This window comes from Osmerus mordax, chromosome 21 (genome assembly GCF_038355195.1).
Source record: "Osmerus mordax isolate fOsmMor3 chromosome 21, fOsmMor3.pri, whole genome shotgun sequence".
Classification (NCBI taxonomy): domain Eukaryota; kingdom Metazoa; phylum Chordata; class Actinopteri; order Osmeriformes; family Osmeridae; genus Osmerus; species Osmerus mordax.
In genome coordinates, this window is record NC_090070.1 from 10,253,054 (window position 1) to 10,266,375 (window position 13,322).

The 13,322-nt window shown below is 49.5% G+C and overlaps 1 protein-coding gene across 3 annotated transcripts in view; it reads left to right on the top strand.

The window, feature by feature from the left end:
- The window catches only part of kcnq5b (potassium voltage-gated channel, KQT-like subfamily, member 5b), a 77,702-nt gene that overhangs the window by 59,412 nt on the left and 4,968 nt on the right, over positions 1–13,322 (top strand). For all 3 annotated transcript variants that reach the window (XM_067259277.1, XM_067259279.1, XM_067259278.1), the window contains exons 4-11: positions 1,996–2,171; positions 3,404–3,529; positions 4,328–4,438; positions 4,723–4,818; positions 5,821–5,915; positions 7,353–7,379; positions 10,562–10,785; positions 11,927–12,035. In XM_067259277.1, the coding sequence (XP_067115378.1) occupies positions 1,996–2,171; positions 3,404–3,529; positions 4,328–4,438; positions 4,723–4,818; positions 5,821–5,915; positions 7,353–7,379; positions 10,562–10,785; positions 11,927–12,035 (964 nt within the window). The remainder of the gene's footprint in view (positions 1–1,995; positions 2,172–3,403; positions 3,530–4,327; positions 4,439–4,722; positions 4,819–5,820; positions 5,916–7,352; positions 7,380–10,561; positions 10,786–11,926; positions 12,036–13,322) is intronic.

Consider the following 13,322-nt stretch of genomic DNA (forward strand, 5'->3'; position numbering starts at 1 on the left):
GTGAACACGGAAAGGGTGTGTGTGTGTTTGTGAGTGGCGGTGGATTACAACAGCTCATCAATTTCTTGAGACAGAAACCGATTTCACCTTAAGTGGTCCAAGCAGGTTATTTGTCCAGTGGAGTCGTTTAAAGATAATTAGGACCCTATCCTTCAGGTCCAACATACTTCCTATGCAACTGCAGCCAATCAGAGCTGCTGAAAACCTAGATGGATGACTCTCATTGTTGGGTTCCCATGATTGACTGTGGTTGTTCTTACAGCAGAGGAAGTCAACTTGGAAGTCAGTCTTGGACCGAGTGTAGTAATGAACTGTAAATTAACGTGTTTGACTTTTGGAACAACATTGCAATGTGAAAGATGGAATGTTTCTACATTTAGATCCAGGATTTGCTAAGCTTTGGCTGCCCACATTAACCACCGTTTTTGTGAATGAGACAGTAAGTGTGTCCTCTGTCTGACCCATGCCACACACACCCACACACCCCTCTTGAAGCAGTAGTCACGCCAACGGAAGATATCCATGGAAAAAAGACTGCCGATCATGGGGTCACAGGTTCGAATGCCCCCTATGTACGTCTTATCGGATAAAATCGTCTCCGAAATGAACCCTCACAAAAGGCGAGTTAGAGAAGAAGAAAGTGATGTACAGAAATGGAGAGGATGTCTAAAGGTAGGGAGGACTTTGTCGACATCATGCCAGAGGATGTCGTCTCTTCCAGTCCCACATGTGAGACTTTCTGGAGACAGGAGCTGGAATGTGAACACACACCCACACACACAGATGGGGCTTATGTCAGCAACCACACACACTTTCAGTTTACACAAATGACGTTAACACACACACACACACACACTCTCACACAATAACAAGCACACCCACACACCGCTCAATCTCATTAAAATCCCACCAATCAGCAAAGCCCAGTACTGCTAGACCGGCACCTCCGTGTCCCAGCAGGCATTGGGGGCCTGTCGGCATCGCTCCCCCCCCCCCCCCCCCCCCCCCCCCCACCAGGTACCGTCAACGTAGTTTTCATAGTGTTGCCGTATTCCCACCGCAACCGGGGTCAGGTCGATGGTCACTCTGTGGTCAGTGCTTTCTCTCACTAGTCTCTTCCCTCACTAGTCTCACCGTGGAGTTTGACAGCGAGGTGAATTATTTTCACAGACATACATACTGTAGGAGTGAGACGGCCGACAGCTGTTGGAATAATCTTCCTCTAGTCTAGAGTTTCCCCCTCCAAGAGGTTGAGTCTTTTGAAATGGTAGACGGGTGAGAGTAGAGGATGAGAGGAAGAGGGTTCGCCTGCTCTGGAGATGTTTGTGTTCTGAGGGTCGCTTGTTTTTCTTATCTTCTGCTGGCTGGGGGTTTGTCTCCTTGACTTCCCTTGGGTTCGCGCGCGCGCGCGTGTGTGTGTGCAACAGTTGTTTGACAGAGTCTTTGAGCATGCGTAGAAATATATTTTCCTTGAACTTTAAACTTTATGAAGAATTGTTGTTCTCTATTTATTTGTTCATCGTCTCTTCAGCCGCACTTTTCTCTACCATTCAGCCCTCTCTTACCAAAGGTCTTTGAGCAATATCTTCTTGTCCTCCATCACCACTTGGACTGATATAATCCATGGACTGATTATGTTGAGACAGTTTTATGTTTATCTGCAGACTGTAATCTGTCCCCATATGAAAGGAGAATGAAATGAAAGGAGTGAGCCTGTGCCTTAACATTTGCTTCCATGTAACATTGCAATTTACCTTCCCTGCTATGGAATCGGCCGTTGATTGTTTTGTCGGCGTTTATGGTCAGTGTCGGCGTTTATGGTCAGTTTTTGTGATCCGTATTGAAATTTCGTGAGATTTAGATGTTGTCTCTGTCCCCGTTCTTTCTCTCTCTCTCTTTCCTCACCCCCTCCGCCGCCCGTTCCCCCCCTCTCTCAACCTCTCCCTGCCCCCTCTCTCCCTCTCTGTCCCCTCATTCACCCTCGTCTCCCTTCAGACATCATCGTGCTGGTGGCGTCGGTGGCGGTGGTGTCGGCGGGCAGCCAGGGGAACATCTTTGCCACGTCGGCCTTGCGGAGCCTGCGCTTCCTGCAGATCCTGCGCATGGTGCGCATGGATCGCCGGGGCGGCACCTGGAAGCTGCTGGGCTCTGTGGTCTACGCACACAGCAAGGTGGGGGGGGGGGGGGGGGGGTGAGACACACACACACCTGTGTGCCCCCCTGCACACACGCTTTACATCCCTCCCCCCCCCCCCCCCCCCCCGCAGGCAACTTTATCTTTTTAGCTCCCACTCAGTGTTTCTCACTCTCTCCCCTCTCTCTGTCTTTCTCTCACTCGCTCTTCTATGTCTCTTTCTGTCAGTCTTTTCCCCTCTCTCATTCTCTCCCTCTCTCTCCCTCTCTCTGTCCCTCTCCCTCCCTCTCTCTCTCTAGCTCATTTATTCTTCAAGAGCCAGTTGTCAATATGGCCTTATAGCAGACAATAACTACAGAACCACTAGACAGTGTGTGTGTGTGGGTGTGTGGATGCACACGAGCGTAAGAACAGAAGAGATAGGAGGGAAATACAGCCTCTCTTTCCGGAGGCTGCTCTCTCCTGCTGCTGGTGTGAAGCTGAAGGCCAGAGGAGGCCCCCTGCTGCTCCTAACACACTGCACCACCTGCCAAGGAGTACGCACACATAATCCAGGCTATGCTGCTCAAGGGCCTCAGGTCTCAGCCAGAGTCTTAACAGCATGGTGGGTGTGTGGGCGGACTTGCGTTTGTTCGCACACCGTGACGCTCACACACACACACACATACATCCATCCTCACTAAAGAGGGTCATGGAGATGACATTAGTCTTCGACCAGAACGTGGTCCAAGGAGCGTACCAAGTTAGTTTTGTGAGGGGTGTTCTGAGGGTGTGGTAGAATCCTCAGGCTGAGTTTAATCCCTGGGCTCTCATGCCCTGGTCATCTCGCGTGTGTTATTACATACTCTCTGATCTAATCTCACTTATCTGTGTGGGATTAGATAAGGTTGCTGGATTCGGGGGGATGTGGGGGTATATTCAGGTCCACCCCCCCGGCCCCACGCCTTAATCCCAATTGAGCCGCTCCTGGATGGCGCCAACAGTATAAGGGGGGGGGGGGGGGGGGGGGGGGGGGGGTGTTGGGTGACACATGGAGAAGAGTCCACCTCAGGTCACCAGCTCTGCAGACAGGAGCTTGTTGTATTGTGGGATTAAGTGTTGCTTTTCATCAGGCAGGTTTCCTTTGAGGGTGTGTGGCTAGGGAGAAGGTGACGTAGGTAGGATGGATGACTGTAGGATCTGCTGTAACTAAATATACCTTCTGACGTTGTGGTAATGGTCTGCAGTTCTAACTAGCCTCTTCTCTGTGTCCTCCATCTTTGGTCGTAGGAGCTGGTGACCGCATGGTACATCGGCTTCCTGGTCCTCATCTTCTCCTCCTTCCTGGTGTACCTGGTGGAGAACAAGGTCAACAATGAGTTTGCCACCTATGCTGACGCCTTGTGGTGGGGCACTGTGAGTTCCCCCCCCCCCCTTTTCTCTCCGTATTCATAATGGAACATTCCACCAGGCTGCTGAGAATGAGGAGGGACTGTCAGGGGGGGGGGGGTCTATCTGTATCAGTTTTAACATAATTGTGTCTGCTTTGGTAAAACTAAATCTACTTTGTAATGTTGACAACATTGCTGTGCTTTGTCTTCTTCCATGGCAACAAGATGGGATTGTGCCTCAGAACAGTCAATTTTTGGGGGTGATTGAGTGAATTTTACTCGAACACACTGTACTTTTTACCCCCAAAATAGAAGCCCAGAAACTTTCATATCGGGCTGACACTCTCCATTTGTCTTGTTTTGCTGTTTCTCAAAGCTTTGATTACACCTTCTCCATTAGTGCCAACTTCAATAGCCATCATTTCCATGCAAGGCCCAGAAAAATCATAATGACACAAAATGGCCGAAGCTATCTTTGCATCAAGCATGGCGGCCAGGGTCTGAATAGGGGGGAAAGCCAGCGAGATGGGAGTCGGTAAATCAATAAGGAATTATCTTCTGTCCTTGCCAGCCCATTAGAGAGTGAAATAGCAGGAGAGATGAAAGCAACACAAAGGCTGTCTTAGAGCCAGACTATAGCCACAGGATACAATAAACAGGGCTCTTTCCCTTAAATGAGGCCCAGTTTATTGAAGAAAATTGTCAGCATTTTCTGTCAAATTTGTCAGAATTACATAAATCTCATTTGTTTCTTGCTCCTCATAATGACTCACTTTTAGCAGGACGAGATGACCGCTTCTCACCATTCAAACTGTTTTATCAGATCACCTTGACCACCATCGGGTATGGAGACAAGACTCCCAAAACGTGGACCGGTCGCATGCTGTCTGCTGGGTTCGCCCTACTTGGGATCTCCTTCTTCGCCTTGCCAGCGGTGAGTCTGCACACAAATCATCTCCAACCGTTTGGGACGGGGATGTGGTTCAAATCGAACGCGCCTCCACTGAGGGTCATAAAGTAGTCAAAATACAGGTGCTTGAGGTCATTGTTGTCCTCCCTTCTCCCCCAGCTGACCCTGGGGTCACTCAGTGTCACAAACCATCCAAAGTGACAGACATTCACCCAAAGACCATCGTGCACTGTTTGGCACAAAATGGAGGACGCTGTTTGGAGACACAGCACGTCTTACTTGATCTGTATGTGTCTCTGTGCCCTTAGGGTATCCTTGGTTCAGGTTTCGCCCTCAAAGTCCAGGAGCAGCACAGACAGAAGCACTTTGAGAAGAGGAGAAATCCGGCTGCTTGTCTTATCCAGGTACAGAATAGATCTCATTCTCTTTCCGCGACTCACGCCATTTCTATAGAGCTGTCGCGTCGATTGTCAAACCTGTCTTGAGATCGGGAAAAGCCAGAATGAGATCCTTTTGTCGAACGAAGGGCCCCTAGCCGACTGCAGTGAAAGCCTCGAGGTTCTCCATTCATCTGTACCATGATTACTTTTTCTGTCTTCAAATGTTACATTCTCCCGGAATCGGGAGGTTCTGATGCCCTCTGCGATAACTCATTAGAGGATCAACCAAACTGTCGGTGTTTAAGACACCATCCCGCCATCTATCCTCTTTCTCTCCGTCCTACGCGTTGGTGCTCTGACCTTACGTGGTTCCTTGTATTCGTCTGTGTCCTGGCCATCCCTCCATCTTTCTCTCCTCCATCCATCCTTCCATCCCTTCCCCGCCCTCCCCCCTATCCCGTCGCCTCCGTTCCTCCCTGCCCTCTCCCTCCGCATTCCCTCCATCCTACGGAACCCCGTCCCATCCCCGACACCACCCGTACGTCCATCCTCCCTCCCTCCCTCTTGTCACTCCTCTCCTCCGTCTGCCATCCTTCACCTCCACCCCCTCATCCCTCCACTCCGGCCGCCCCCTGCCGCCCCAGGCTGCCTGGCGCTGTTACTCCACCGACAGTAGCAGGCCCTACCTGGATGCCACATGGCGACACTATGAGAATCTCCAGCGCTCCCACGGACACAGGCATGTATCCATGCCTGTAATCCGCCCGGCGACACACCTGGTGACACCTGCTGTTTTGTTTTGTTTTTTACTAATGAACCTTTTGTCTTTTCTTTTTTTTGTCCTACTTCTGTTCCCTTCCCGGCTCGTTCTTTTCTCTCTTTCTCTTTCTCTCTCTCTCTCTCTCTCTCTCTTGCTCTCGCTTTCTTTCCTCGTTTTGTTTGGTCTCCTCTGATCCTTTTGTCATTTCATTTGATCCCTCTCCCCCCTCCTTTTGTCCTCCTGGTTTCTGTGTATTCTGCATGTAGTGTGTTTGGCGTAGCTATGCGGCCGATGAGAACTCGGTTTCCATTGCTACGTGGAAGCCTCACTTGAAGGCGTTGCATACCTGCAGCCCTACAAAGTAGGTACAACTATGGCCGCTGGTGTCTGTACTTGGTGCCTGTGGCCCCCCTGTAGCCCATCACCTACACCCTTTCTTTTCCAATCAAAATATCCATTCAGTTATCTTTTCACATATTTTCTACTTTGCTCCTCTCTCTCACACCACACAAACAATCTCCCACTTCCTCTCAGTTTGTGTTTTAGTTCCGTACAGTGCGCGTTCTCTCTGAGCGTATGAACACGCCTGTTCCCAGATGACAATGGTCCACAGCCATCAAAAGCACCTCGTTTATCCAGGTTCTTTCCCATGCAAACTTTCGAAAGCACTGATTAAAAGCAAAACCACATGGGATAAAACTTTACCATTACACATAAAGCTGTTCATTTATATGTCCTTATATATCTTTTAGCCTTACTAAAGTACATTTTCATGGCAACCTGCACAGTGTCGTTGGGGGAAAAAACTGAGTCATTTAAGCAATAATCGCCCATAGTGCACCCATTTATGATAATCGGCATCTAAATGAGCCAATCAGGCTTTATTGAATTTCCAGATCTGTTTCATTCAATTGCCATTTAGCTGAGGGAATCTTTCTCTAATTTTGAGAGAGAAGAGCAGTGGCCATCTTGGTATTGTGTTTAAACTGCATATTGTAGATATACATAAGAGGAGGATTCCATCAGAGCCTGGATACATCGGGAAGCCATCTGGTGAAAGCAAATAACTTAAGAGACATTAAAAACAACACATGCACACGTGTAACACACACACACAGGCAGACACTGTACTTACACACCTCCGGATAACTAGGGTAAAGGCAAAGTCATCAGAGATATTGAAGACATTTTGTCCCTGGTAACATCCTCGTATCTCGGCCGTTGCCTTTCCTTCTTTGCAAGTGCTTTCCGTGTGTGTGTGTGTGTGTGTGTGTGTGTGTGCCTGGATAGCTCTTGTGCAGCCTCATGCATGTCCGCCGACGACTGCGAGTCGTGAGTCTTGTGTTTGTCGTGTTTCGCCTGAATGGCTTGTGATGTGTTGATATTCTCAATGCAATGCTGCTCTATACCCTCTCTGCATCTGACAAATACACCATTCAGATGTTAATTCCATGATGCATGCTTCTCCCCAAGACTCTAATCTATGTTGAGCAGAGGATGTCACTGTGAAGATGTGCCTAATGTATATCTTCATTTCCCTCTCTCTCTCCCTCGCTATCTCTCTCTTTTTCTCGGTCTCTCTCTCTCCCTCTCTCCTGCCCTCTCTCTCTCTCTCCCTCGCTATCTCTCTCTTTTTCTCGGTCTCTCTCTCGCCCTCTCTCTCCTCTCTCTCTCTCTCTCTCTCTCTCTCTCTCTCTCTCTCTCTCTCTGTCTCGCTACGTCGCTATCTCTCTCTTTTTCTCGGTCTCTCTTTCTCTTTCGCACACTCTTGTCTCTAACGCTCATTCCACCACTGAAGGAAGGAACAGGGAGAATCAACTACAAGGTTTGTGGTATTTACATATTCAATAATTAAATACAAAGATTTTATCCCCTTTAGTGAAAAAATGCACTTTAGTGCCATTCCCGTGGCGCGGGGTAGGCCTTCAGGTTTGCAGAAAGGGAACATCTTTTTGTATTCATTGTTTTGCTGCTGAAGAAAAACCTAACCGTCCATGACCTCAAAATGGAGGTTGTCTCTAATGGGAATGAGTCATAACTTCACACTGTTGGGTTACTGGTTTATCCCTCTCTTCATTCGTTCTCCACCTACAGTACTCCTCTCAGACCCTCCTGCTCCAACTGTCAGTCTTCCTTTCTCTCTCTCTCTCTCTTTCTATACATATGCCTGAATGTACGGTCTCTCTTTATGTAACTTTCTCTCCATGCGTCTTTCTCTCTGCGTGTCGTTCTCTTCTCTCTTTCTCTTTCTCTCTCTCTTTCTCTCTCTCTCTCTCTCCCTCCCTCTCTCTCTCTCTCTCTCTCTCTCTCTCTCTCTCTCTCTCTCTCTCTCTCTCTCTCTCTCTCTCTCTCTCTCTCTCATTTTTTACCCTCCCCTTTGCCTGAGGTCTTCTTCAGAGAGGAAATTGCCTCAGTGGTCTATCAAAATGAGAGATTATTTTGTTTATTACGGCTGCATACTTTGCTGTATTTCAGTGTTCACCATAATAGGATCTCTGCAGCGGACACAGTTTCATGTGAGAAGGGGAGAACGGGTGCAGTGAGAGGCTAATAGTGATGTAATACGTTGTCTTTAATGTTACACAACGGCCAAGCGAACGTGCATGTCTACCGTGGCACGGAAAGCGCAGGGGTATTAATGAGTTGTTTGTGTTCAAGAACATAAAGAACATAGTGTTTCTGTGCTGAGGAACCCAGTTGCAGCCGACCCCACCGCGTCTGAAACCGTACGAGGAGCGGCGGCGAGGGCCACTCGAAAGCTCCCGGGCGCCGGCCTCGAACGTTACGCGTTCAAGGACGGCGTCCCACGCAAAAACGAGAGCGCTCTTCGAATACGTCGGCTCAGGCTAAAGAGAGGTGGAGTGAGAACGCAGCCACGACCTCGTCCATCCGCTCTCCGCCCACCCTTTCCCTCGCCAACCCCGTCTCTCTGGTCAAGGGCTCCCACGGCAGGAAGTAGAAACAAAATGTGGTGAAGGACCCATTGAACCAGATAGTCCCCCGACTGTGAAAGCCCACCGGGTGTCCATGGAGGTGCCCGCTTTAAAAAGGTTTTCGTCCCGCCCTCTTCTGGGTGACTCAGCTCTTCATACCGAGGAGTGGTGGTGGAGGGGGGGGGGGGGGTGTCACAAGGCCCTCGGGGGAATTAGCATAGTCAAATGAGGGATATCGACGTGAAGTGTGCGATGACTCACCGAATTAAGGGCTTTTTTTTTTTTTTTTTTGAACGGCTGCTTGTGGCCGTTTCTTTTTCCTCCTCGAGGCTCAACGGCCTCGGCCCTGCGAGTTCTCAAATGTCATTGGTGGAGAGGACGTGGCCGTGGCGATGGCCGCGCCACCTTAGCACAAGGCAAAACGATTTGTGTGCGTGACATAAAAGGTCATCACGACAGAACCTGGGTGTACGTCGGAAACGATACACGCGCACGACATTTACACGAGGTGTCGTGAGCGGTCCCACATTTACACCTGGGATTATCGCACAGTGACGTTTTCAGACATATTAAACAACGTTCATATCCTTGATGATCTCTTTCTCTCTCTCTCTCTCTCTCTCTCTCTCTAAAATCAAGTAACGTTCTAATATCTGTATCTATCCCCCCCCCCCCCCCCCCCCCCCCGGTTGTCCAGTACGTTTCTTAGTAGTAAGCAGAACCTGCTGAGGAGGTATACTACTCGGAAGCACCCTAGGTACACAGCATATTCGCTTGCCCTTCCTACACATTTACTTTGGGAATGCCGACTAATTCTCGATGCATGGACACCCAGAGGAAGCCATAGGAAGCGCCACAACATGGCCGCCACATAGCCATAGGAGGGGGCCACAAAATGGCCGCCGAGCCCGACCCAATTGTCTGTGTTGTCTCTGGAATCGTTTTGAACAGCTGCCTTCTTTTTGGAGTTTGCCTGAGAGACTTTTGCCTGTATGATTTTAACAACTTCTGTTTGAAAGCGAACCGATGTGTGATGAACTACGAAATGTTTCTCTTTCACTTTACACACCGTAAACTGAGCCATAAACATTAAGATATAGGGGCTCATCATATCTTCTCCTATCTGTAACATCACATTTCTTGCCCCCAAAACAATTCTGATATCACTATACTGATACTGTACTTCACCTGTTCACCATGGTCATATTATAGCCTCATATTATAGCCTTCATTGCCCGCTAGCTTGATCTTACATAGACCCGTGCACGTGCTTGCAGCATGCTTACTTTCCCCTCTGCCTCGCCTGTTGTCATCATAAAGCCCTATACTAGAGCTCCATAACCTGGCCTCAACACCTCCTTCCTGACATGCATCTCACCCTCCATACACTCCTAGACTTTACCAACCCCATGGAGGATCGTCATCTACGATCAGAATGTCATCATCTCAGACTTTTCATTAGCTTGGATCCCCCCCCCCCCTCCATCTCCAAACATAAGCTTGTAGAGTTAACGTTACTCCCCAACAGCCTCTTCAGCCAATCACGAGACACTGGGGGAGGACAAGGGTTAGCCAAGGCAGTGTTGATGGAGCGCTGTCCTGGCCAATCAATACACACAGGTCGATAAAACTACAACACAAACACACACATACACACACACACACACACACACAGGAGGGCCCCCCGGCTGAAGCATCCTGCCTGATGTGCGCTTGCTTTTTGGATAAGCACCCGACGCAACGCATGCTGGTCTCCCGAGTAGACCCATCGATCGGGAGTCTGAGATATGTCTTGGATGAGGTTTCGGTAAAGACAACTGGTTTCACGAGACGGCGCTGTTATTCCTGTCGGTGTTGTTGCGCGCTGAATTGTTGCTCTACTCAAAACATACCTCTGTCTCCCCCCTCTCTCTCCCTCCTTTTCATTTCCCTCGACCCCATCCTCCTTCTCCTTTGTCTACCTCTCTGCCTCGAATCCTCGTGTTTTTCCGTCTCTTCTTCCGCCTACATCTCCCCTGTTCCCCTCCCTCTTTCCCTCCCACCCCCCCCACCCCGTCTCTCTCCACACACGTAGCCAGAAGCTGAGCTTCAAAGACCGCGTGCGGATGGCGAGCCCTCGAGGGCAGAGCATCAAGAGTCGCCAGACGTCCTCGGTCAACGACCGTCGCTCCCCGGTGGCGGAGCAGGGCCCGGAGGGCACCTCCCCCGCCAAGGTGCAGAAGAGCTGGAGCTTCAATGACCGCACCCGCTTCAGACCCTCCCTCCGCCTCAAGAGCCAATCCCGTTCCACCCCAGACAGTGAGTCGACCAATCCGATCCGTTGTGTTTGGCATAGTTCGCATATTTTGCTGCGTGTTTTGTTACGAAAGAGCGAGGGTTAGCTACCGTACAGTTAGTTTTTAACTGATTTCAATTTTGGGTTATGTCGCTATAGATTGCTGCTGGTCCTTCAAAAACCGAACTTCTCCTTCTGGATGGTTTTATTGCCTCACCCTTGATTTATTCAACCTAGATTACTTCTAGTAATCTAATAATTCTAGTAAATCTCCTCTTTGTCACATCATTACATGCATAAGTATAACTCTAGCAACTCTAATAGGCTGTTCCTACAGCCCGCTTCGTTCTCTGGGATGTTATTAGGGATCAAAGCCTGACCGCAGGGTTCTAACCCAGACCTGGAGCGTGGTCCAGAGGACCCAGTCAGAGAGGAATGTTAATGCCTGTTTGTGGTGCCCCGATCTGGGCTCGCAGAAGCCTGGTTGGGCTCACGCCTGGTTCTCTTGGAGCTGGATGGTGGGAATGGTGGGGTTTAAGAGCGTTATGGGGCCAACCCCGGGCCCTTCAGCTGGCTGGTAAGGCTACATTCTGGCCGCAGCGACCAGCCACAGCCCAATGGAGTGTGTGTTGAGTTATTAACGGCCGAATGGATCCCTTTTGAATGACTGAGTCGAGTGTTGATTGGCGGATGCACACACAGTCCCTTGTTGGGCAGGGTTAGTAGAAGAGATAGTGTAGGAGCCAACTCGCAGCCATGTAGATAACCACAGGGCCCGTGTGACGAAAGTTTCTCTTGGTGTGAGGGGTGGGGCAGAGGCCACGCTGTTCTGCTGGAGGGGCACAGCTGGTTCTGCCACGCCCGTTACATGTTTGTTTCGCCCCTTTTGTTATGCTGTTTGTTAAACCTTTCGCCTCTCTTTCCCTCTCTTCCCATCCTCTCTCTACGTCGAGCCTTTGTCCTCCATCTCTTCGTTTCTATCTCTCGGAACCTCTGACTCCGCCATCTCCCTCTCTCTCTCTCTCTCTCTCTCTCTCTCTCTCTCTCTCTCCCCCTCTCTCTCCCTCCCTCCCTCTCACTCTCTCTCTCTCTCTCTCCCCCTCCCTCCCTCCCACCCTCCCTCTAACTCTCCCTCTCTCTCTCCTTCTCTCTCCGTGCATCCAGGCGACTCCAACGCGATGGCGGAGGATGGCTTCGATGAGCGCGGCTGTCACTGTGAGATCTCCGTGGAGGACCTGCTGCCCTCCGTCAAGTCTGTCATCAGAGCCGTCAGGTAGGGTGACCCAGTCTCCACTTTCATCCGGATCAAATCCCATCAAACACGCCCTCAGTCACTGCCCAGTGGCTCCCAATTATAGAGTAATGGCCTCATTAGAGAAGGGTTTTTAATTTCCTTTTTTTTTCGCACTGCATAACTCTTCCCGGTTGTTATTGTCTCTGCAGGATGTCTGCAAACAGTCAGAGGGGAATATTTGGGTCCATAGTGCTGTGTTCCCTAGTGTTTAGTCGTAGTGTTCCCTAGTGTTTAGTCGTAGTGTTCCCTAGTGTTTAGTCGTAGTGTTCCCTAGTGTTTAGTCGAGTGTTTTCTAGTGTTTAGTCGTAGTGTTCCCAAGTGTTTAGTCGTAGTGTTCCCTAGTGTTTAGTCGTAGTGTTCCCTAGTGTTTAGTCGTAGTGTTCCCTAGTGTTTAGTCGTAGTGTTCCCTAGTTTTTAGTCGTAGTGTTCCCTAGTGTTTAGTTGTAGTGTTCCCTAGTGTTTAGTCGTAGTGTTCCCTAGTGTTTAGTCGTAGTGTTCCCTAGTGTTTAGTCGTAGTGTTCCCTAGTGTTTAGTCGTAGTGTTTTCTAGTGTTTAGTCGTAGTGTTCCCAAGTGTTTAGTCGTAGTGTTCCCTAGTGTTTAGTCGTAGTGTTCCCTAGTGTTTAGTCGTAGTGTTCCCTAGTTTTTAGTCGTAGTGTTCCCTAGTTTTTAGTTGTAGTGTTCCCTAGTGTTTAGTCGTAGTGTTCCCTAGTGTTTAGTCGTAGTGTTCCCTAGTGTTTAGTCGTTGGGTCCATTCGTCCTGCGGTCCAATATTCCACAATCCCGCAGATCTCTTCTGACCACTGTGGAATTTCACCTCTCGTGCTGTCAGTCGCACCTACCAGTCCCCTGCGTGGGGGGGGGCCTTAGAAGCCCTTTGGAGCCTCTCGTACTCAGCCGGCTCCCCTTGCGGAGGGCCCCTGCTCTCTGCAGGTGTGTGCCGCCGCAGTTTCTCAGAGTGATACTTTTACACTGAGAGAGCTTAAGTAAGCAGGATCACTCTTTTTTGTTTTGGCCCCTCCGGCTCGAAAACGTAACAGGATGTTAGTTTTAGAGGTATGAAATGGTTTTTCCAGATGACTGTAGGCAGTGTGGACAGGAACTAGAGCTGGTTGGCAGTTTCGTTTTTTTGGGGAGGAGGGTTGGAGGTTGAAACAACATTGGTTTTGCTTTCATAACCTGTTCATAAGCACTTCAATTTACCTCTTTTCCAGTAATTTTTTCATGTAGTTATTTATTTGTGGGGGCCATCTAGTGGTACAACCAGA